Source organism: Anabrus simplex, chromosome 8 (genome assembly GCF_040414725.1).
Source record: "Anabrus simplex isolate iqAnaSimp1 chromosome 8, ASM4041472v1, whole genome shotgun sequence".
NCBI lineage: Eukaryota > Metazoa > Arthropoda > Insecta > Orthoptera > Tettigoniidae > Anabrus > Anabrus simplex.
In genome coordinates this window covers 129499228-129525707 of record NC_090272.1, presented here as the reverse complement: position 1 = coordinate 129525707, position 26480 = coordinate 129499228, and the positions used below count along the sequence as shown (strand labels likewise).

The 26480-nt window shown below is 39.7% G+C and overlaps 1 protein-coding gene across 13 annotated transcripts in view; it reads right to left on the bottom strand.

Moving 5' to 3' along the window:
* Positions 1 to 26480, bottom strand: part of LOC136878885 (broad-complex core protein isoforms 1/2/3/4/5) — a 681897-nt gene that overhangs the window by 398440 nt on the left and 256977 nt on the right. Inside the window, exon 7 of one of the 13 annotated variants that reach the window (XM_067152461.2) lies at positions 24141 to 24242. The exons of the other annotated variants lie outside the window; for them this stretch is intronic. Within the exon in view, the coding sequence (XP_067008562.1) occupies positions 24202 to 24242 (41 nt within the window). The 3' untranslated portion in view covers positions 24141 to 24201. Of the gene's footprint in view, positions 1 to 24140; positions 24243 to 26480 lie in introns of those variants that run through there. 13 annotated transcript variants of the gene reach the window in all.

Below are 26480 nucleotides of genomic sequence, written 5' to 3'. Positions count from 1 at the left end.
CCACAATACCAACCACCATAGAAACACGCAATATTGATTACATCCCTCCGCATAAGGTTAGCGTCAGGAAGGACATCCGGTCATAAAACAGGGCCAGCCGGGCTGAGTGACTCAAACGGTTGAGGCGCTGGCCTACTGACACCAACTTGGCAGGTTCGATCCTGGCTCAGTCCGGTGGTATTTGAAGGTGCTCAAATACGTCAGCCTTGTGTCAGTAGATTTACTGTCACGTAAAAGAACCCCTGCGGGGCTAAATTCTGGCACCTCGGCGTCTCCGAAAACCGTAAATGTAGTTGGTGGGACGTAAAGCCAGTAACATTATTACTTATTATAAAACAGGGCCAAATCCACATTTGCGGAACAGTTCGCACCCGCGAACCCACAAGTGTGGGAAAAGTGGTCGAAGCAGAAGAAGAAGAAGAAGTAAGTTTAGATAGTGTAAGGAATGCCAATATATTGAACATATACGACTCATACGGTTTAATCGTTTTTGAAAAAAAAAAAATAGAAGAGAGTGTGACCATACTGTACACGAAAAATCGGCAAAATGCTATGCGTACTGTAGTATACTTGGTTATATGTACATTTGTGCTGATAGTAGTTTCCATTATTTTCGTTAAAGATCGCGTTTAATCAGCTATGTTTCCTACGCTGCATTAATGTATGAAAGAATCTGTTGCCCCAACGCGGAGTGTCAAGTGAGAACTTTCTGCAGCTCCAGTCGAAAGACGATATTCTGATGACATCTTTTGAGTGAAATGTAAACTACGTGCACAGGAATAGAGATTCTTCTTATGCTTATCTGGATTGCCGGGGTCGAACGGAAGTATTGCCAATATCTCGAACATACGTCCCGTACGGTGCATTCAATCTTGAAAGACATCATTTTAAGGAGAATGGAACTTAGGCAAAGTAATATTAGACGTCATCAATCAACACTGTATATTTGTGACACGTTTCTTCGTTACTGTGTATGAAACTTTATCATCGGATTAATTGCGAATCTTGGCAGCAATGTACATTTGTTTTATTCCAAGAGTAGCGTACCAAACTGTACATTGTGTTGCCATCTGTTGTGTAAAAGGTAAACTATCTCGCTCCTTCAAATAAAGACGGGAGTCATGATTAATCAAGAAGATGTAAAATCACGCTATTTTGGGCGCTTATGAATAAAAAACTCGTGGCTTAGTCTATACTATAGTAACTTACATCCCATTACATTCTTAAACAATTATTTATTAACGTGTAAGTATTGCCAATATCATGAACATACGTCTCGTCACGGTGCATTCAGTCTTGAAAGGCATCATTTTAAGAAGAAAGGAACATGGGCAAAGTAATATTAGATGTTATCCATTAATACTGCATATTTGTTAAACATTTCTTCGTTACTGTATATAAAGCTTTATCGTTAGATTATTTGCCAATGTTGCCAGGAGTGCATTTGTTTATTTGTTTTATTTCAAGAGAAGCTTTCTGAACTAGACGTTGTGCTGCCATCTGTTGCGGAAAATATGAACTATTTGCGCTATATCGTTCGTTCCCGGAAGTCATACAGAGCGACCGGAAGTCATGAAGAGCGACCGGAAGTCATAAAGAGCCGTCTGCCCAAAACCGGATGAACGAATGAACGAACGAACCTGGAACGGAGAGCGGCCTCTGACTTCCTGGCTCGCTCCTACCTTCCCGCTCCCAAGAGTCGACTCTTTTGAACGACTCTCAGTTAGGAGCGGGAGCGAATGAGCTAGCTCCCTCAAAAGAGCTAGTTCGACCCATCACTACAACAAACAAAACAGAGCTTCTTCTTCTCCTTGCCCCACACGTGGCGCGCAATAGCTAGGTAGGCGGTACTAAACGCCGAGGTTTCTCGAGCAGTCACGAGCAAAGCCGATGATGGCTGCTCCTCGACATTCCCTAGACTCAAGTTGTCAGAACACGCACATTGTTTTAATAGCACTATAGTGGCGCAACTAATCGTTCGATGTGCCTCCGCATACATACGGAAACCTTACTCAAGTTAGTGTTCTCACACCAGCTTGACGTAATGCGGAAGATGGAACGCAACTGAGTCAGCGATACAACTAACCATTATCTTTCTTCATTACCTTGTTTGGTCTCGTGCTGTGGTAGAGTAAATTTTTTACTTATTGTGATAGTTTATTTATTGAACATGGAGACATCAAATAAACTACAAGAGCAAATTAAGGAGATGGCAAAATTATTTGAAAGTCAAATAAATACTGAAGACCATTTTTGAGGTAGAATGAAAACCGGTCACTTGGGATTCCAGAACTGAAGCTTACACTGACAAAATAGAAACACTGAATTCTTCGAACAGCATTTTAAAGAACTTCATTCCAGAATTCGAAGCAAAACCTGTAGGCAAGAAGAATACTCTAGGCGAGTATTACAATTTATTTTTTTTGCTAGCGACTTTACATCGCACTGACACAGATAGGTCTTATGCAGACGATGGGATAGGAAAGGGCTAGGAGTTGGAAGGAAGCAGCCGTGGCCTTAATTAAAGTACAGCCCCAGCATCTGCTTGGTGTGAAAATGGGAAACAACGGAAAACCATCTTCAAGGCTGCCGAGAGAGGGATTCGAACCCACTATCTCCCAGATGTATGCTCACAGCTGCGCGCTCCTAACCGTACGGCCAACTCGCCCGGTATGTATTATGAAACGTTTACTACTCTTATATGGAAATATGTAATACCCATAAAAATGCTATAATAGTTTACATCTACAAGTATCACTGATCCATTATATGGCTATATTAGTGAATTACAGCTCAGCTGGGAAACACTTGTTTAGTCCTGTGTCGTTTCCTGTTATTTCTTCTTTTATGAAGTCGAGCAATTTGTAAAATGACGACTCTGACATGCGCAGGTAATTGAAAAATTTACTGTCATCCTCATTTAGATCATCAAAAATATATAATATAATCCTCTAGTCAGTCGAGAAACAAATGTAGGATATTTCCGCATTTTCCTAACCATTCGGTTTTTCATTTTTAATAGAAGAGCAAGAAGGAGAAGTTCTTTGTAGGACGCCATTCTCTCAAATGACTATTCCCTGGTATGAACCGAGCGATTATTCACAAGTTGCGCCACTAGTCACCCACGGCTAATAGCGGCCTTATAGTTGACATCGAAACTTTTACTAACAAAAAGTATGTTTTATATGGATATCCAAGACAATAATAGCTTTCATTAAAGATAACAAGCAAAACTAAGAAATCTTTAACCAGATTCTAAGCCTTCTAAATGACCATTATGTACTGAACCTTTTAACGTGATTCTAATTAATTGTTCACTGAGTGTTCAACATTCATTTTATGTGCTTTTATATCAAATGTGGAATATTTAACTAGTCAATAAGAGTGATAAACAAATGTACCTTTCAATTCACAATCCATTATGCCTAAGCAATAATGAGGTTAATTAATACCGGTACATAATCGGGATCCCGATGCTTCATGATTTTGAGGGTGAGCTAATGGCTGATGATGCCCAATACACAGGGCGAAACATATACTAATTAGGAATGTGAATAATAAAATACATAAGTCCTAGCTTAAGATATAACATATGGTCGAAACCGACTTTAAACCTATTAGGTCGTGTTACGTTCATTTAGTACGGGTTGAAGAGGGGTTAAGTACAGAACAAAAATTGCCAACCGGACACCAGTGGGATCCGAACCCACAACCTTTAAATTTTTTGGACATTACAACAAGACACACGGACAATAGTTTTGATTTTCAAATTTATCAAAAACCAACAAATTCCACGATTACAATCAAAAATGAATCTTTACATCTGAACTCTCACAAACAAGCAGCGTATTACAGCCTAATCTACAGAGCCTTTAAGATTCCTCTCACACCTGAAAATCGGAAAATTGAAATAAAATACAGAACAAAGGTCAATTGGTAGAGCAACCGACGCGAAATCGGGAGGATGTGGGTTTGGATCCCACTGGTGTCCGGTTGGCCACTTTGTTCTGTACTTAACATCTCTTTAACATGTATTAAATGTACCTAACACGACCTAATAGGTTGAAAGTTGGTTTCGATGACAATGCGGGCGTGAAAATTCAATATTCAGTGACTTGGCTCTCAACGGGTGACTTAAATGCACTCTACAATGTGATGGCATTAGTGCCAGACCTGTAGCTTAAATCCTTTCCAACAGAACAAGGGTGGCCTAGGCCACCATAGCTCAATTGGTAGAGAAAGCGACGCGAAATCGGGAGGTTATGGGTTCGGATCCCACTGGTGTCCGGTTGGCCATTTTTGTTCTGTATTTAACATCTCTTCGCCAGCCCCGTGGTGTAGGGGTAGCGTGCCTGCCTCTTACCCGGAGGCCCCGGGTTCGATTCCCGGCCAGGTCAGGGATTTTTACCTGGACCTGAGGGCTGGTTCGAGGTCCACTCAGCCTACGTGATTAGAATTGAGGAGCTATCTGACGGTGAGATAGCGGCCCCGGTCGAGGAAGCCAAGAATAACGGCCGAGAAAATTCATCGTGCTGATCACACGACAACTCGTAATCTGCAGGCCTTCGGGCTGAGCAGCTGTCGCTTGGTAGGCAAGGCCCTTCAAGGGCTGTAGTGCCATGGGGTTTGGTTTTGGTTTACTTAACATCTCTTCAACACGTACTAAATGTACGTAACACAACCTAATAGGTTGGTTTCGATTACAATGCGGTCATGAAAATTCAATATTCATTCAGAGAACATATGCATTGAATAGGTGGAACCTTTTTTAAAACAAATTTAATATTTCAATATTATAAGCTGTATGTTCCGAGCTGTCAATGGAGAGATGGCATAGGATGACATTAGTAGATTAATAAGCTTGATCTGAGCTTTTAAAAATAGGAAAGATCGTATTATCAAGACAAACTTGGGATTCAAATGGACAGTCTGGGGCAAATATTAATTTCTGGAAAGATGAATTTGAGACAGGAATAATTTACTAAGGAAGATGTCCTGACAAATTTCCAACTTCTCTGAAAACATTCAAGAAAAGAGTAGGCAAACAACTGAAAGGGAATTTGCCACCTGGGCGACAGCTCTAAATGCAGAGCAGTGGTGAATAATCATTCACCACAAATAATTATTTGTGTGAAAAGTTCCATAACAATTGTTTTGTATTTCAAGCAGATGAAGCAATCTCTGTTTATAATGATGTACCTTTCCGTACACTCTATTTTTTTTTTTTTTTTTTTTTTTACTACAACACGTCAGATGAATTACTTTTCTGTGCGCTTATTCTCAAAATGACTGCTCAAAGTATCTCTGGAATGATTAACCCATTAACCCTAGGATATCCAACAAGAAGGATCCTCGAACTTGTTGCTCTGATATTTTAGATTTATCAGGCCGAACTATGCAAGTAACAGTTACATTTTTATTTATTGATTGTGAAACTTTTCTGATATGGAACCACTAGTAGTTTCAACCAATTGATACACATTTTGAAGGAAGTATTCCACACCCTCTGTTGGCTGTGTAGTTTTCATGAACACATTGGTGACAGGCCCCAAACAAAGGCTGCTACCCCCTGTCCGCCAGATAGTTCAAGGTTGTAAGAACACAATTACACTGCTGTACTCAAACTCAAAAAGTATTCAAGATATCAACCTCTTCAGGTAGCTTGGTACTTTAGTACGGTGTGATACTTTTCAAAGCAGTACCCAATTCTGAAGAGGGACCTACATTGCCTACGTTTACATCCTCATCAGCTATATCAGTGTAACTGTTCTATTCCAACACATGAGATAGTTGCCCATGATTTGATGTAGAAGTCTCAAAATCACTTCCAGAATCACTAACATCATTAGAAATATCCAATTTACTGTCATTCAGTACATCTGGTACCAGTCTGCACATGATTCATCACAAACTTCGGCATCCATTAGCAGCTGAATGCGCCGTGCTATGCTGACACAGGAATAGCTCTACATTTCCAATATTATTTTCTTAACTACAAGAGTTTTAACGAAAGAAAGAAAGAAAGAAAGAAAGAAAGAAAGAAAGAAAGAAAGAAAGACGCAGAATTAGCTGCCTTACATTCTGTATTCCATGCTTAAACTGTATGAAACTTATAATCCCTCCAGTAGATAGAACCAGCAATCACAGAAACGCAAGGTGCATAAGACTCGCAGTAGGATCAAAATTCAGGACAGGTGTCGGTGAGAAATCGGTACGAGTCACTGCAGGTAGAACAACCGAGGGAAGGTGAGGAACAGGGAACTGTTGCCGAGAAGTTTGGAAGTAGGAGAAAGGGAAGAGGTAGGAAAGGGAAATGTGGAGTAGTGGATAGGAAAATACAGGTGGAACAGGGTCATGGGATGGAGAAAAGGAAGGAGGAAGTAGCTTCTGCAGCTGTCAGGAAAAATAGGACTGACCATGAGGGGAGGGGATCAAATGAGGTGGGTAGGGTTGAGGCTCTGGTCATGGGGGATTCTATCGTTAGACATGTCGGGAAAGTGTGTGGAGGAAAGGGTAGCACGGTAGAGTGTTATCCAGGAATTAGGTTAAGGCAGATGTCGAAGAAAGTAGACGAGAAGGAGGAGGGAAAGGAGAAGGTGGTAGTGTTTCACGTTGGTACTAACAACGTAAGACAAGCGGGAAGTACCAACATAGTTGGGGATGTGTGGGATCTGGTAAATGCAGCATGGATGAAGTTTAAGGAAGCGGAGATTGTTATCAGTGGAATACTTTTTTTTTCTAGGGGCTTTACGTCGCACCGACACAGATAGGTCTTATGGCGACGATGGGATAGGAAAGGCCTAGGAGTTGGAAGGAAGCGGCCATGGCCTTAATTAAGGTACAGCCCCAGCATTTGCCTGGTGTGAAAATGGGAAACCACGGAAAACCATTTTCAGGGCTGCTGATAGTGGTCAGTGGAATACTGTGTAGGAGGGATACTGACTGGAACGTGATTGGGGATTTAAATGAGACTATGGAGTGGGTATGTGAGAAGATGGGAGTGAAATTTCTAGATCCTAATGGGTGGGTAGGAGATAGGTATCTGCGCTCAGATGGCCTTCACGTAAAACGCAGCTGTACATATAAATTAGGAAATTTGTTTAGAAGGGTTATAGGGAGCAGAGGTGCCAACCTTTGAAGTGGATTATCAGTAATCGCCCTCAGCCCCGGAGAAAAATTTCTAGTGAAGTCCAAAGTGTGCTCCTCCCTTCTCGATAATGGCACCATTTTTGTCCCTCCCTCTAACAATCCATTCAAAAGTATATCATATTACACAATAACATTCGCACACAACCTGTTAGTTCTCTTATAAAACATTCCTTGTACCTTGTTTTTCACGAAGCAGCTGATTTTCAGTGTAGTTTTTCTTGAAACATCCTTCACACTGTGATGACATTTTCGTCTTCTGAACCATTAGCGATTCCAGTGCAGATGTGCTTAATGTAGGCCTCACTTCTTCCTGTCAACTGTCAGGTACAACATCACTGAAGGGTTTATAGTAGAACATTATTTTTTCTAATAATGTCAGCTTTTCCGCAATAATTTTCCGTTTGTCCGTAATTCCGTAATCGTGAGGTGAACTCCGTAATCATTACGGGCAATCCGTAATAGTTGGCACCTCCGAGGGAGGTACATTCAGGGAAACAGGGTGCGCTAGGCAGCGGTGTTAAGGGAACAGGGAACTGGAAATCAAGTAGGGATGACATAAAACTGTTAGTGCTCAATTGTAGAAGTATTGTAAAGAAAGGAATAGAATTAAGTAATTTAACAGATATATATACTTACCAGTGGTTCATGTTTGTGGGTTACTGTAGTCACGTCCTAGTTCGTGAACCATGGGCAACGGCTGAGTGGCCTAGTAAGTGGTCCGAGAGTCGGGATACCAGTTGCTATGGAATGGGAGTGGGAATCTCGGACATATTCCGAGTCGTGGCCCTCCTTGTGCTCAGGCGGCTAGGACTACACAATTCACCGGTGGTCCATAACCCGTTAGAGGAGAGATCCTCACTTGGACTATGTGCAAGTAGGGCAGCATCCTGCTTCATGAATTTACCGAGCTCAGAACACTTTAAGCAAGCCTCGGACCTATGGGAGTAATGGAGTCCCACTCCCATTTGACAGGCGAGGGACTCCTTGGAAACAACTTGGCGAACGAAATGGAATTCGATGGGGAGCTATCAATATTAATGGGGCTTATGGAAGAAAGAAGGTAGAACTTGCTGAGTCAGCAAAGAGGATGCATCTGGATGTGCTAGGAGTAAGTGATATTCGGGTAAGAGGAGATAAGGAGGAAGAGATAGGAGATTATAAAGTGTACTTGACGGGTGTTAGAAAGGGAAGGGCAGAGTCTGGGGTAGGGCTCTTTATCAGGAATACCATTGCACGCAACATAGTTTCTGTTAGGCACGTAAGTGAGGGAATGATGTGGGTAGATTTGTCAGTGGGAGGAATTAGGACAAGAATTGTGTCCGTGTATTCACCATGTGAGGGTGCAGATGAGGATGAAGTTGACAAGTTTTATGAAGCATTGAGTGACATCGTGGTCAGGGTCAACATCAAGGATGGAATAGTACTAATGGGCGATTTCAATGTGAGAGTTGGGAATAGAACTGAAGGATACGAAAGGGTGATTGGTAAATGTGGGGAAGATATGGAAGCTAATGGGAATGGGAAGCTTTGCTGGACTTCTGTGCTAGTATGGGTTTAGCTGTTACGAATACATTCTTCAAGCATAAGGCTATTCACCGCTACATATGGGAGGCTAGGGGTACCAGATCCATAATAGACTAAATCTTAACAGACTTTGAATTCAGGAAATCTTTTAGGAATGTACGAGTTTTTCGGGGATTTTTCGATGATACAGACCATTATCTGATCTGTAGTGAGCTAAGTATCTCTAGGCCTAGGGTAGAGAAAGTGAAATCTGTCTGCAAACGAATAAGGGTAGAAAATCTCCAGGACGAGGAAATTAGACAGAAGTACATGGGTATGATCAGTGAGAAGTTTCGAACAGTAGACAGTAAGCAGGTTCAGGATATAGAAAGTGAATGGGTGGCATACAGGGATGCTGTAGTAGAAACAGCAAGGGAATGCCTAGGAACAACTGTGTGTAAAGATGGGAAAAGGCGAACATCTTGGTGGAATGATGAAGTGAGAGCAGCCTGTAAATGTAAAAAGAAGGCTTATCAGAAATGGCTCCAAACAAGGGCCGAGGCAGACAGGGATTTGTATGTAGATGAAAGAAACAGAGCGAAACAAATAGTTGTTGAATCAAAAAAGAAGTCATGGGAAGATTTTGGTAATAACCTGGAAAGGCTAGGTCAAGCAGCAGGGAAACCTTTCTGGACAGTAATAAAGAATCTTAGGAAGGGAGGGAAAAAGGAAATGAACACTGTTTTGAGTAATTCAAGTGAACTCATAACAGATCCCAGGGAATCACTGGAGAGGTGGAGGGAATATTTTGAACATCTTCTCAATGTTAAAGGAAATCATCATGGTGGTGTTGCAAACAGTCAAGCTCATGGGGAGGAGGAAAATGATGCTGGAAAATTATGCTTGAGGAAGTGGAAAGGATGGTAAATAAACTGCATTGTCATAAGGCAGCAGGAAGAGATGAAATTAGACCTGAAATGAAGTGTAGTGGGAAGGCAGGGATGAAATGGCTTCATAGAGTAGTCAAATTAGCGTGGAGTGTTGGTAAGGTACCTTCAGATTGGACAAAAGCAGTAATTGCACCTATCTATAAGCAAGGGAACAGGAAGGATTGCAACAACTATCGAGGTATCTCATTGATTAGTATACCAGGCAAAGTATTCACAGGCATCTTGGAAGGGAGGGTGCGATCAGTCGTTGAGAGGAAGTTGGATGAAAACCAGTGTGGTTTCAGACCACAGAGAGGCTGTCAGGATCAGATTTTCAGTATGCGCCAGGTAATTGAAAAATGCTACGAGAGGAATAGGCAGTTGTGTTTATGTTTCGTAGATCTAGAGAAAGCACATGACAGGGTACCGAGGGAAAAGATGTTCGCTATACTGGGGGACTATGGAATTAAAGGTAGATTATTAAAATCAATCAAAGGCATTTATGTTGACAATTGGGCTTCAGTGAGAATTGATGGTAGAATGAGTTCTTGGTTCAGGGTACTTACAGGAGTTAGACAAGGCTGTAATCTTTCACCTTTGCTGTTTGTAGTTTACATGGATCGTCTGCTGAAAGGTATAAAATGGCAGGGAAGTATTCAGTTAGGTGGAAATGTAGTAAGCAGTTTGGCCTATGCTGACGACTTGGTCTTAATGGCAGATTGTGCCGAAAGCCTGCACTCTAACATCTTGGAACTTGAAAATAGGTGCAATGAGTATGGTATGAAAATTAGCCTCTCGAAGACTAAATCGATGTCAGTAGGTAAGAAATTCAACAAAATTGAATGTCAGATTGGTGATACAAAGCTAGAACAGGTCGATAATTTCAAGTATTTAGGTTGTGTGTTTTCCCAGGATGGTAATATAGTAAGTGAGATTGAATCAAGGTGTAGTAAAGCTAATGCAGTGAGCTCGCAGTTGCGATCAGCAGTATTCTGTAAGAAGGAAGTCAGCTCCCAGACGAAACTATCTTTACATCGGTCTGTTTTCAGACCAACTTTGCTTTATGGGAGCGAAAGCTGGGTGGACTCAGGATATCTTATTCATAAGTTAGAAGTAACAGACATGAAAGTAGCAACAATGATTGCTGGTACAAACAGGTGGGAACAATGGCAGGAGGGAACTCGGAATGAGGAGATAAAGGCTAATTTAGGAATGAACTCGTTGGATGAAGCTGTACGCATAAACCGGCTTCGGTGGTGGGGTCATGTGAGGCGAATGGAGGAGGATAGGTTACCTAGGAGAATAATGGACTCTGTTATGGAGGGTAAGAGAAGTAGAGGGAAACCAAGACGATGATGGTTAGACTGTGTTTCTAACGATTTAAGGATAAGAGGTATAGAACTAAATGAGGCCACAACACTAGTTGCAAATCGAGGATTGTGGCGACGTTTAGTAAATTCTCAGAGGCTTGCAGACTGAACGCTGAAAGGCATAACGGTCTATAATGATAATGTACGTATGTTATACTTACCAGATATTGTAATAGGAGTTGAATCATGGCTGAGAAATTATATAATGGATGCAGAAATTTTCTCATGGAACTGGAGGGTGTATCATAGGGATAGGATAGGAAAGGTAGGAATGGGAGTATTCATTCTCGTGAAAGAAGAATTTGTAAGCTACGAAAAAGTTAAGGATGAAACATGAAATTCTGGGTGTAAGGCTCATTTCTAAGGATAATAGGCAACTAGACGTCTTTGGAGTGTACAGACCAGGAAAGGGTAGCACAGATGCTGATTCAGAATTATTTGATAAGATAATCCGCTATGTGGGAAACGATAAGGAAAGGAACGTGTTCATAGCGGGTGATCTCAATTTACCAAATGTCAATTGGGAAGGTGATGTGAATGACAGGAAGCATGACCAACAAATGGCAAATAAGTTAATATGGGAAGGGCACCTGATTCAGAAAGTGATGGAACCTACTAGAGGGAAGAATATTCTGGATGTGGTGCTGGTAAAACCAGATGGTATTAGTGATCACGTAGCTGTTTTTGTGGTAATTAAAAATAAATGTGAAAGAAAGGAAGAGATTAAAATTAGGACTGTTAGGCAGTACCATATGGCTGATAAAACAGGCATAAGGGAGTTTTTAATAAGCAACTACGATTGGTGGAAAACAGTAAATAAAAATGTAAACAACAGACTCTGGGATGGGTTTAAAGCAATTTTTGAGGAATGTGAAAATAGGTTTGTACCTTTAAAAGTGGTAAGGAATGGTAAAGATCCACTATATTATAACAGGGAAGTAAAGAGACTAAGAAGGAGGTGTAGGTTGGAAAGAAATAGAGTTAGAAATGGCCATGGAAGTAAGGAGAAATTGAAGGAACTTACTAGGAAATTGAATCAAGCAAAGAAGTCAGCTAAGGATAACATGATGGCAAGCATAATAGGTGGCCACACTAATTTTAGTGAAAAATGGAATAGTATTTATAGGTACTTGAAGGCAGAAACATGTTCCAAGATTAATGAACAAGGGGAGTATGTATGCGAGGATCTTCAAAAGGCAGAAGTATTCAGTCAGCAGTATGTAAAGATTGTTGGTTACACGGATAATGTCCAGATAGAGGAGGTGACTAATACTAAAGAAGTATTAAAATTGACCTATGACAGCAATGACATTTACAATAAGATACAAAAGTTGAAAACTAGAAAAGCAGCTGGAATCGATAAGGTTTCGGGGGATATACTAAAGACAATGGGTTGGGATATAGTACCATATCTGAAGTACTGTTTGATTTTTGTTTGCATGAAGGAACTTTACCAAAGGAATGGAGAGTTGCTATAGTAGCCCCTGTATATAACGGAAAGGGTGATAGGCATAGAGCTGAAAATTACAGGCCAGTCAGTTTGACATGCATTGTATGTAAGCTTTGGGAAAGCATTCTTTCTGATTATATAAGACATGTTTGCAAAATTAATAAATGGTTTGACAGAAGGCCGTTTGGGTTTAGGAAAGGTTATTCCACTGAAGCCCAACTTGTAGGATTCCAGCAAGATATAGCAGATATCCTGGATTCAGGAGGTCAATTGGACTGTATTGCGATTGACTTATCTAAGGCATTTGATAGGGTAGATCATGGGAGACTACTGGTAAAAATGAGTGCAATTGGACTTGACAAAAGAGTGACTGATTGGGTGGCTCTGTTTCTAGAAAACAGAACTCAGAGAATTAGAGTAGGTGAAGCTTTATCTGTCCCTGTAAAAATTGAGAGGGGAATTCCTCAAGGCAGTATTGTTGGACCTTTATGTTTTCTTATATATATATATATCAATGATATGTGTAAAGAAGTGGAATCAGAGATAAGGCATTTCACAGATGATGTTATTCTGTACATTTATAAATACGTTACAAGATTGCGAGCAACTGCAAAATGACCTCGATAATGTTGTGAGATGGACAGTAGGCAATGGGATGATGATAAACGGGGATAAAATTCAGGTTGTGAGTTTCACAAATAGGATAAGTCCTCTAAGTCTTAATTACTGCATTGATGGGGTCAAAGTTCCCTTTGGGGATCATTATAAATACCTAGGTATAAATATAAGGAAAGATCTTCATTGGGGTAATCACATAAATATGATTGTAAATAAAGGGTACAGATCTCTGCACATGGATATGAGAGTATTTAGGGGTTGTATTAAGGATGTAAAGGAGAGAGCATATTTGTCTCTGGTGAGACCTCAACTTGAGTATGGTTCCAGTATATGGGACCCTTACAAGGATTACTTGATTCAGGAACTGGAAAAAATCCAAAGAAAAGCAGCTCGATTTGTTCTGGGCGATTTCCGACAAAAGAGTAGGGTTACAAAAATGTTGCAAGGTTTGGGCTGGGAAGACGTGGGAGAAAGGAGACGAGCTGCTCGACTAAGTGGTATGTTCCGAGCTGTCAGAGGAGAGATGGCGTGGGAGGACATCAGTAGACGGATAAGTTTGGACGGTGTCTTTAAAAGTAGGAAAGATTACAATACGAAGATAAAGTTGGAATTCAAGAGGACAAATTGGGGCAAATATTCATTTATAAGAAGGGGAGTTAGGGATTGGAATAACTTACCAGGGAGATGTTCAGTAAATTTCCAATTTCTTTTTAATCATTTAAGAAAAGGCTAGGAAAACAACAGATAGGGAATCTGCCACCTGGGCGACTGCCCTAAATGCAGATCAGTAGTGATTGATTGAACACCCTCAAGGTCCTGAGTTCTTTTCCTGACTCTGCCAAGACTTGCCAGAGTATGGAACAGAATAATATTTTTTTTTAATGAGGCCTCTCAGGTCGTCATCCAATGAAACCTTGCAGTGTGCAATAAATTCAATATAGGGACTTGGAATGTGAAAACGTTGCTAAGAATAGGAAAATTAGAAGAAATCAAAATGGCAATGCAAGAAACATCACTTGATTATTTTTTTTTTCTATGGGCTTAACGTTGCACCGACACAGATAGGTCTTATGGCGACGATGGGATAGGAAAGACCTAGGAGTTGGAAGGAAGCGGCCATGGCCTTAATTAAGGTACAGCCCCAGCATTTGCCTGGTGTGAAAATGGGAAACTACGGAAAACCATCTTCAGATCTGCCGATAGTGGGATTCGAACCCACTATCTCCCGGATGCAAGCTCACAGCCGCGCGCCTCTACGCGCACGGCCAACTCGCCCGGTAATTGATATTTTAGGAATATGTGAAACAAGGTGGGCAGGAAACGGGGACTTCTGTTCAGACAAATTTAGAATAATTTACAGTGGAAGTGGAAATTCGGGAATGAATGGAGTGGCTATCTTGCGAAGAAAATTGTCCAGTCACGTGATCAACACATATCATGTAAGTGACAGATTGATGATGATCAAAGTGAAAGCCACTCCAGTTGATCTAGTGATCATTTAGGTATACTGCCCAACTTCAAACAGTTCCGATGAAGAGGTAGTGATAGTCTACGAGCAAATTGGAAGCTTGTTGGAACTCATAGGAAATAAAGATAATGTGGTCATAATGGGCGATTTCAATGCCTCTGTCGGTTCACATAGCAACTTGAAATATGCTGGTAAATTTGGACTAGGGAATATGAACAAAAGAAGTCAGAGACTTTTGGAATTTTGCGAACAGCATGACATGGTTATAACAAACACATGGAAAACATCTGGAGATAATGCATGATATCAGATTGATTATATATTAGTCAGACAGCGATATCGAAACCAGTTTAAATCCAGTCACAGCTAACCAGGACCTGATGTGGACAGCGACCACAATCTTGTAATAGCCAGGTGTGACATTAAGCTAAAGAAGAATATGAAAATGGCCCAGCACAAATGGAACAAACAAAGTTTAAAGAGCACTGGCATATAAAAGGCATACAAAATTAAAACTAATCTGATAGCAGAGACTATTCATGACAGTGCAAAATGGGAGGAAATAAGGAATGGTATAACTGAAGCTGTTGAGGAAGTGCTGGGAAGAAGACAGTTACAGCTGAGGAAGCCATGGATGACTGAGGAAATCAAAAACCTTATTCGCGAAAGGAATAAGGAGAGGAGAGTAGGAAATAAAGAACAGTACAAAGAAATTAGAAATCAGATCATAACGAAGTGTCGCGAAGCAAAGGAGAACTGGATGAAGGAAACAAGCGAGACTATAGAAAAGGACATGATAAGAGGACAGGTGGAAAAGGCATATTTCTGTATCAGAACCCTACAACACAAACCAAAAACCAGAAGCTCCATAGTCAGAGATAAAATGGGAAACCTCCTGTTCAACACCAAAGAAATCTGTGAATGTTGGAAAGAATACATTGAAGACCTGTACCAAGGAAACGATGTAAATAATACAACCAGCTACATTGAAAAAGGACACGAGATAGACGAATGCAGAAAGGGTCCCTCAATTACATCTTCAGAATTTAATGCAGCACTGCTCAGTCTCCAGGAAAAGAAAGCTCCCGGTCCAGATAACATTCCAGCAGAACTTCTGAAACACTTGGGTGATGATATGAAACGTTACCTTTTTCAGCTGGTGTCAGATTGCTATGAGAATGGTATAGTTCCACCTGACTTTGGTAAAACCAGAACTGTTGCAATACCAAAAAAGAGGAATGCCACGGACTGTTCAGATTATCAAACTGTCACTCTCCTATCTCACGCTTCAAAAATACTGCTCAACATCATCAAGAACAGAATTAAAGGGAAGTTAGAACACTATATCGATAATGACCAGTTTGGATTTCGATCAGGGAGGGGTACTAGGGAAGCAATTCTGGCATTACGTTTAATTCTGGAGAGAAGAATTGAGAAGACTGGAACAACTTTTCCTTACCATGAAAAAAGCAGGAATTGATTGGAAGGATAGACGCCTCATACTAAATTTATACAGAATGCAGAACACAGACTTAGAAATCAGTGGGACCAAAAAAAAAAAGACAAAAATAAGAAGAGGAGTTAGGCAAGGATGCCCACTGTCTCCTTATCTCTTCAATATGTTCATTGAAGAAGCCATCGCAGTCATGAAAGAAAAAACAACGGGGATCAAAATTAATGGCAAACAAGTACACACTATAAGATTTGCTGATGATATTGCCATACTAGCAGAAACAGGTAAAAGTATGCAGAGAATGATCAACATATTAACAGAAACTTTAGGCAAATGGAACCTCAAAATTAATACAAGGAAAACAAAAACCATGACAATATGTAAAGACAAGAAAACACCTATAACATACTTCAGAATTGGTCCTGATAACATAGAACAAGTGAAACAGTTTTGCTACCTAGGAACCCTGATCACGAGTGACAATCGGAGTATATTGGAAGTCGCGAAGAGGATAGCCATGGCAAAGAGAGCATTCCAAGATAAAAAGCACCTGCTGGCCAACAAACATATGGATATTCAAACTCGGAAGGCCTTTGCAAAAACCTTTGTATGGAGCGTGCTTCTGTATGGTTGCGAAAGCCGGACATTAGGAATGCAAGAAAAGAAAAAATTAGAGGCAGTTGAAATGTGGATCTGGAGAAGAATGCAGAGGATAAGTTGGACTGAAATGAAGAGCAATACCGAAGTCCTTAGAAAGATAAGAGAAGAACGGAATCTGATAACTGAAATTGAAAAACGGAAAATAAAATTTATTGGTCACATTCTGCAGCATGAGGAGTTCCTTTGTAATATCACTGAAGGAAGAATTGCTGGAAAAAGAGGAAGAGGACGACCCAGAGTGTCCTACTTCAAGAACCTGCTTCCGAGGATGAAGTGCAAGACCTACGCTGAGTTGAAAAGACTGGCTCAAGATAGACAAATATGGCTGCAGCGACAAGGCTTAGCCTTTAGAATATGATGATGATGATGATGATGATGAGTTGATGGTGAGAACCTCATTTACACGGATTCTAAATTGCTATGTCGGCCAATATGATGTTGTATGTCAGCTGAAGAGAAATATCCCTTGTACGATAGAAATCTGGTTGGTTTGCACAAAAATTACCTGTACTTGCAATGGAAACTGAACTGGGTAAAGAATGAAGTGAAAAGTGTGAAATACGTGAAGAACCAGGTGAAGAAAGAAGCCATTCCCATAAATCTGGATGAAGTGAAATGCAAGAAACTCAAGTACGCACCTCTTTCAAAGCCCATACAATGTCATGATACTGGTAGAAACCATGTTTGTGCCAATCATGGTATGAAATGATAGTATGTTGGAAGTACTGAAGTTCATAACATTTGAACTTGCACACTAGAGCATTTGATGGGAAAATGTATGTATGTATAGAGTAGAGTGCAATATTCTTTCTTGTTAGCTTGAAAAATCTATACATATTTGTATTTCACAGTTACCAACAAAAAAAAAGTTTCAAAAGCAAAAGGCAGAATTTATTTAGTGGGTTCTATGAGGACCCCCCTTGGACCTACCTGTAATAAAAAAATATCTTGACTTCAAAGGGTTAATACATTCATTACTGAAAATGAGATATCACATGGAAATGTATTGCTGAATATACACTGCTATCTGATTTACGTTACACTGACACAGAGAGGTCTGATGGCAATAATGGTATAGGACACGGCTAGGAATGGGAAGAAAGTAACTGTGGCCTTAATTAAGACACAGCCCAAACACTTGCCTGGTGTAAAAACTTGCAACCACCGAAGACCATCCTCAGAATTTCCAACACTGGGGTTCAATCCCACTATCCTCGGGATGCAAGCATGCAGCTACATAATCCAAACCACATAGCGAACATGCACGGTGCCATATATACAGATGAGGTTTGTGCAAGGTCTGGTGTTTGAGAAGAATTTCAAAGAAGAAGAATTTAAGCTGATGCTCTAAAAGCAATATGGACTCGCAGTATGATACGTCAGCAAGCTCTGTGCAATTCCTTCATGAAGTGGTGCAGACTCTCATAACAAGCTAAACAAATCTACTATCTCTCTAAATAGTATTTTTAAGTTTATATGTAAGAATTTGGGTGCTGAACACAATGCTTGTTGTTTATTCATGGCAAGGTGTAAAGAGAAAACACAAAATGAGGAACGACTTGTTCCTTAACTGAAAAAATGTGCTCCCCGGCAGGCAGTTTTAGCAAGAATGATTCTTTGCTGAAAAAAAAAAAAAACATATTACTCTGAGTTATAACTAGGGCACAGATTTTGCCTATTTGCCTGTTTTATTCCTTTGAGCTGAAAGATATGCTTTAAGTTATAAACCCGTTCCATGCTACGAGAGTAAAACTGCAATTTTATAGTGCCTCTACATGTCTATTTGATACGTTGGTGGCTATTTTGTTTGTTGATAGCTAAAACTGCCCTTTTTAGATAATTTGTCATCTTTTGCCATACTCTTTTAGTACTTGCAATCATACTGCAGTTAACAAATATTTCAGGAGCATAGCATTTCCTGCAAACTGATATGGAATTTGAGATATTTAATATGATGAGAGCACTTCGATGTAAGGTAGCAACAGAACACAATGTTTGACTGACAGTTTATTATCAAACCAGGAACAAAACATGAGAACATTTTCATCAGACTTATCTACACTGCAGCTTCCTAATAAGTTACACGAAAATTGATGTCTAGAACATCTGAATGTCAAAAATGAGAAGTAATAAGAATAAAACCTGTTGCTTGTCAGACACAGTAAAGCATTGGTTGATATTTGGATGAGGACATTTACATGATGAAAATTCTGTCACAAAGATTTTGTTACCATGAAGTGCCCTCATCACATTATCCTTTTCAAGTTCGTATGGGCCACCTGCGGACTACGGTGCTTGTGCTTTAACTGTGTTGTCAATGGTTTTTTTCCTGCTTCTGGTGTTCTTGATGATGGGTTTGGTTGGTACTGTAAGCTTTCCTATTGGCCCAGTAATCCTTACTTTTCTCCTGAATTCTATTTTGCATTCCTTGGATCACTTCCTGGTCCCACTATGGTTTGTTTCTGTAGCGGATGTTAAGAAGGGTCTGGTTTTGATAGCTGAATGGTAGTTACTTCAGTTCATTATTACGGCATGATAAATATTAAGTTCTCCGAGATCATCCTCTACCTGCTGGATCCACAAGGATCCAGGGGCTTTACCCTTGCTGGCTACTTTGAAGATCTTATAGGACAGCCTGTGGATATCCATTCTATTCAGGTGTCTGTAGGAAGCCAGCCATCATCTTCTGATGGCATCTACGAAGGTTTCTTGGTGTTGGTAGAGTTCACGGTTTGGTTCATACTATCACCTTCCATCTGAGAGGATCCTTGATCTTACTATATTTCAAACCTCCTTTCTTGTACTTTGAAGGCTCCTCTTAGTTAGAGATAGGCACTCTGATGCGTAGAGGATTGATGGTCTGACTATTGCATTACAATGTCTTAGTTTGACAGTCATTAAGATGTTTTGAGGCATACAGTTATCTGCAGGTATGACTTGATTCTCCCTTGTTTGAGAGCAACAATTTCACTAAGGTCTTCTGAAATCTACTCTCCAAGGTACTTCACAGTTTTGGTTCTCTTGATATGCTTGGTATCACTAACTCTCATCATCCTAGGGTCTTGGATATTGGTAATAAACTCAGTTTTTCGGATGTTAATCAGAAGACCTGTTAGAACCACTATTGACTGTAGTGTTTGGAGTTACGTAGTAGCCTCTTGCATGTCGTTTCCGAGTAAGGTCAGATCATCACAAAGACCAGGCATGGAATCCTTAGGATGTCTGCTTTGATCCCCATTCTTAATCTAGTGTTCACTGGTAGAGATCTAATCCATTCCCTGATGACCATTTCCAGAACACAGTTTAATAATATGCATGGATCCTGTCTCCTTGCCTCACCTGTTTTCATTGAGAAGATCTCCGAGAGCTGTCCACTAGACTTTACTTTGGAAGTGGTGTTTCACAGGGTGGCTTGCACCAACTTATTGATTTTGTCATTGAGTCCTAGTTCCCTCAGGGTTTTGAAGAGAGTTGTTCTATCCACGGAGTCGTTTGCTTTTTGGAAGTCAACGAAGGGTAACTACCCATTGTCTGGCTTGTCTTTTGCTATATTTGAGGATGGTCTTGAGGTTTTGTATCCGTTCAGTACAGGTATCATTATTATTTTGCTGAAATAAGATGCACATTCTGATAGGATCGAAAATGAGGTGACTTTTAAACGTAATTTCTGTCTTATGTTTTACCAACAACTGCTTTCAGGTTGCGTAACTACTGCGTAGAGTTCAAAGTTTCCTTTCAAACAAACAATCAATCACCATGATGTACATGTAAGGATGTCAACGAGGTGGCAGATTCCCTATCAATTGTTTACCTTATCTTTTCTTTAAAAACGATTTCAGAGAAGTTGGAAATTTATCGAACATCTCACTTGATAAATTATTCCAATCCCTAATTCTTCTTCCAATAAATAAGTATTTGCCCCAATGTGTCCTCTTGAAAATTCCAACCTTAACTTCATATTGTGACTTTTCCTATTTAAAATTTTCATTCAAGCTTATTCATCTACTGATAACTCAAGATAGTTATAGAAAGAGCTCCGAAACAAAACTTTTTCCTGGATGTTACTTTTTCCTCAATGAACGCATCATTAATAAGCTTCATAAAAATAACGGGGAAAGTTGTGGGTTTCCCTTGGAAGTGTTATAAAAGAGCTTAGTGTGACTATTTTTCAAATCATATCATGTTTACACAAACTGTGCAGTCAAAAACAAGCACATACATCCATTAACTTTGTATAAAATATTTTAATAATGAAACTTTTTATTGTGACACATCAAACATACATTAAACACAGAGAACAGCTGAAACCACCTTCAGAAGACGCAACCCTGGAAGAAATATGGGGAAGGGGGGTTTGCCCACACTATGAGCATATATATGGCACCAGGGAAATGAAAAAGAGTCATGTTATTTTAATTTAACATATGAAGGGATTACATTTTTCATAACAGAATTATATTGATGGCACAGAATTTGTTTTACATTCAACCTAAATCATAAAACTGTTAGCAAAGTCTCAAACTAACTAGGAAATTCAAAGATAACCAAACATTTCTATATAATGCTAATTCTGATTTTTAAAAAATACTGAATAATGAGGAGGTCTTGATTTTCACTGTGAACAAATCAAATAGGAACCTAGGGGCAAATAGTCCGACAAACACTGCTGGCATTGTACTTACAGGTGGGCAAATAATCTCTTGTTTTACATTAGCAAAAACTCAGTTTACGATGTCCTATGTCTTTCAAAGTAAAATGTTCTGCCTAAAAAAGGTACTATGTATTTGCTTTCCACAAAAAACATTTTGCAATTGCAAATACTGTGTGACATTTCATTCTCCTGAAAGTAATAATGAATGTATAAGATGAATTTTATGAACTATAAACTGATAGTGGAGTCCTGATAGAAGAAACATTATTTGTTTTGGCTTTTTTTTTTTTTTTTTTTTTAAAGTTGCTTTACGTTGCACCGACATAGATAGGTCTTATGGCGACGATGGGGCAGGAAAGGGCTAGGACTGGGAAGGAAGCAGCTGTGGCCTTAATTAAGACACAGCCCGAGCCTTTGCCTGGTGTGAAAATGGAAAATCACCGAAAACCATCTTCAGAGCTGCCGACAGTGGGGTTCGAACTCACTATCTCCCGAATACTGGATACTGGCCGCACTTAAGCGACTGCAGCTAACAAGCTCGGTACATTAGTGTTCAAAGTCAAAGACAGAAAAAATTGAATGGATAATACTTGACGAATGAGAGTAATCACTGTTAAATATAGTGAAATTGTTGGGTAAATTTCACTCAAGTTACTGAATGTGTTGTCGACCTGGCTTGTTCTATTCATCTGCAGTGACTGTCTTTGCTAGTGCTGTTTTGTTCTTGTTTCGCTTTTTATGATGGCAAGTTTAAATGAACAACGTGAAAACCTTTTATTGGGAAGTTTTAAGAAGATTGCACAACAGTGTTCATCAAAAAAGACCCAATTTTTGGCAGACAGGAGACTGATTCATCCACCACGACAATGCACCTGCACACACAGCCATCTCTGTTAGTTTTTGGCTAAAAACGACATAGTTCCACTACCCCATGCGTGTCCCGGCTCTGTGCAACTTTCTCTTATTTCCACACATGAAAAGGGCAACGATTACACAACATTGAAGAGGTCAAGGAAAAAACGAGGGAGGAGCTGTCAGCCATTTCTAAAGATGACTACAAAAAAGGTTTTGAACAGTGGAAGCACCAGTGGACAAATGTATTAGTTGTAATAGAGAGTATTTTGAAGGGGATAAGGTTGTTGTGAAGAGAGAAAAAAAATAATTGAATATATATATAGCTTTTAAAAATTAATGCTGGTTTTTTTTTTTCAGGGTACTTCCTGGTACAAAGTTACACGCACAGCTATTTAGGTATGCTTTATATTAATAATGTGCAACAGTGTATTACTAAGGCCCATGTCTGGCTCCACGGCTAAATGGTTGGCGTGCTGGCCTTTGGTCACAGGGAATTTTAACCATCATTGGTTAATTTCTCTAGCATGGGGACTGGGTGTATGTGTCATCTTCATCATCATCATTTCATCCTCATCATGACACAAAGGGCGCCTAAGGTCGTCAACTGAAAGACCTGAACCTGGCGAGCCGAACATGTCCTCGGACACTCCTGGCATTAAAAGCCATATGCCATTTGATTTATCTATGAAAATATTAAGGAAATTATGTTAGTATTATGCCATAATTAATTTCTTGTATCACAGTGTGAATTTCTGGATTATAATAAATAAGTAAAACATTTTGTGTATTTTTTTGTAAAAATAATGTACAGTATATGCATGATAAGAATCAGATAGCCATTTCTGGGACATATCAATTAATTTTTTTTTCTAATTGCTTTACGTCGCACCGACACAGAAAGGTCTTATGGCGACAATGGGACAGGAAAGGCCTAGGAATGGGAAGGAAGCAGCCATGGGCCTTAATTAAGGTACAGCCCCAGCATGTGCCTGGTGTGAAAATAGGAAACCATGGAAAGCCATCTTCTTCAGGGCTGCCGACACTGGGGTTCAAACCCACTGTGCGCTCCTAACCTCATGGCCAACTCGCCCGGTACATTTCAATTCAGCCTACTTGCATTCGAAAGAGGGTCTGTAATCTTGGGTAAAACCATGACCAAGAACATCTGGGTAAATATATTCAAGTACATGTGAACTGAGAGGTAAAAGTAGCTGAACCAGGTGAAGACTATAGAAGAGAAAAATTGAAGGTCTGGGCTTATCCAAGCAACTGATTAGGGAAACGTGGAAAGATGGAATGAACATAAATTTAGATTTAAATTGATAAGTATGCGCGGACATAAAAACCTAGGAAGTATTATTTTCGGGGTTAATGCTTATTCTGATTCAGAGTACTCATTATGTTACTTATTTGGTTACTCATTTACTGTGAACCAAGACTGTTGTCAGTGTGTCATGCAACCAGTTCTATATTTGTGAAGTTTGAGTGATTATACTGTATTTTATTGTGCCAGTGTTATAAGTGAGGGATTGACTCTAGACTTTGTCTGACTTTGGTCACAGTAACGGAAGTATCGCACACAAACTATCGTCAGTCTGCTGGGCTATGTGGGAATAGCTCGACAAATACCATCAAGTGCATTAGACTGGATGGCACTTTAGGTCAGCAGTGACTATGCTTATCATGCATGGAAAAGTGGTACCCGTTGCAACATAAGACAAGATGGTGACATGCGTGCTAGCATAACACAGCATGATTTTGGGTACGTCACAAGGAGGTTGAAACCATGACAGATCTGGATTTCTATGACATAAGGCTTCAAATCAAGTCATGGAAGCAGTAATCTTCTAGAATGAGTAACCACCCATTACAAAGGTGGGAAGTAAATGGATATTAATAAGTGTTAGTGCTGATCTGATACAAATAGAAATACTGTAAATTCTAATAGGTAAAATTTTGTAATGTCCTTGTTTTCTTTTGGTTGATAATATACATATATTGTATATTAGCTCAGATATCTAATCTACACGCTTCATGTGGAAGAAATGCTTGGAAAAAATCTTTATTTCTTGATTAAAATATTTAAATGAAGAAGTTAATAAGGATAATTTGTTGTTGACAAGATAGAATATAATCCTGAAAATAAAATAAAATTTAAAAATTTAATGTACAATTTAATCCTGGATTAAGTTACAGTAGTAGAATACCAGTAACCATTTTCTATTGATAGTTGAAATGCTGAGAAGTCCTTGAAAGTCCTCAACATTTTTCCTTATGTACAAAAAACCTATCTTCCCACTTAAAGCAGCAAAACTCATCAAGTTCACTGAACAAACCTGCCATTTTATTAAACTGCTCCTAAAGCAGACTTAATTTCATAATTACCAATAATTCTCATGAGATGTTTTCCAAAAATGTATCACTGTCTAGCAATAATAATAAAATAATTAAATACAACTAGTCTCCAAAATGCATCTGTTTCATATGTGATGCTGAATGACATTAAAAGAAAAACCATTTCAATAAATGAAGGAAATAACTCCCACAAAGTATACTATCAGTACACATTACATATTCAGGACTAGGATCAATAACATTACAGTCATCGCTCATAATGTTTAAATATCCATGTTGGCACCAGCTTAGTCCTGCATTCAATGACCCTTTAGGATTAAAGAAGAGATAAGTAACTCTCATAACAAATAGGTCTGGTGCACTTTGATCAAAGTCCTCAACTGTTAGTTGAGGAAGTTGCTTAAATATAGTGATGAGTGCCACTACTATTGGACCAATGCGTTCCTCTACAAATACACACACGATCAATACAACATATAGAGCAAGCCAATCTGGTGAACTCTTACTAAACACAAGGAAAAATATTCATCAGTCTGCTGCTAAAAAACAGAAAAATGATAAATTATCTCATTTAATTACTAATTCTTTTGCCTCCAGCATAGATTTTTTTCTTGTTCCTGATCAATTCCTATTTCAATTTCTCCATTTCATAACTAGAATATCATAATATCTTATGCCAACAATACCTCCATTTGATAATGCAGTATATGATACTACTTATACAAAACAAAACATGAAAGTAACATTGAAACTGGCACTTTATCTTCTGAATCCACAACACAGGAAAGACAATCTAATGATTCCATACCGTGAATGTCCAAAGCCATTTTAAAAGATTAAATCGCTGTATCCAGGATACTACAGAGCCTCCATGACTCAGGCGGCAGCATGCTGGATTATCACCGCTAGGTTCCGTGGTTCAAATCCCAGTCACTCCATGCAAGATTTGTGCTGGACAAAGTGGAGGCGTGACAGGTTTTTCTCCAGGTACTCCGATTTTTCCTGTCATATTTCATTCCAGCAACTCTCCAATACCATTTAATTTCATCTGTCAGTCATTAATCATTGCCCCAGAAGAGTGCGACAGGCTTCTGCAGCCGGCACAATTCCTATCCTCGCCGCTAGATGGGGGCTTCATTCATTCCATTCCTGACCCGGCCAAATGACTGGAAACAGGCTGTGGATTTTCATTCAGTTTCATTCAGGCTCCTACTGCAGGACAGGAATGAAAGTAGGTTCTACTCTAACAATGTATAGGGCATGGTAGGTAGAAAAGAGGAAAGGAAAAGAAGGGGAGAAGTTGTGGAAGACAAGTGGGCTAATCTCTTAAGAGGAAGGAAATTGAGAGCTAAGCGATCTACTCAGAAGTGGATTTCAGGAGAAGTATCGGTAAGGAATTAGTATGAGTCACAGCTGGTGGAACAGCAGAGGGAAGAAGGGGAACAGGGCACTGTTACAAAGGAGGGGACAGGTAAGAGGAAAGGGAAAGGTAGGAAAGACAAATATATATATATTTTTTGCTATTTGGTTTACATCACACCGACACAGATAGGTCTTATGGCGACGATGGGATAGGAAAGGCCGAGGAGTGGGAAGGAAGCGGCCGTGGCCTTCATTAAGGTACAGCCCCAGCATTCGCCTGGCGTGAAAATGGGAAACCACGGAAAAACATCTTCAGGGCTGCCAACAGTGGGGTTTGAACCCACTGTCTCCTGGATGCAAGCTTACAGCCACGTGCCAATAACCGCATGGCCAACTCGCCCGGTTGAGCATAAATTCTTGCTATACCTGCTACCTGTTATTTAGAAACATGAGTTCAGACGTGATCCTTGCAACCACTGCAAAACTGACTGCTTCTGCCAAGCCGACAATATTAATTTTAGATAGTATTTTATTACAACAATATCGAAAAACTATCCAACTTACCAGTAGTAGTATCATTAATTCAATACCAGTCATAACTGTTGAGGATCGAGGGTACTGAGGGTTTCAAGAATCCAACTCTAATTTAAAGCAATT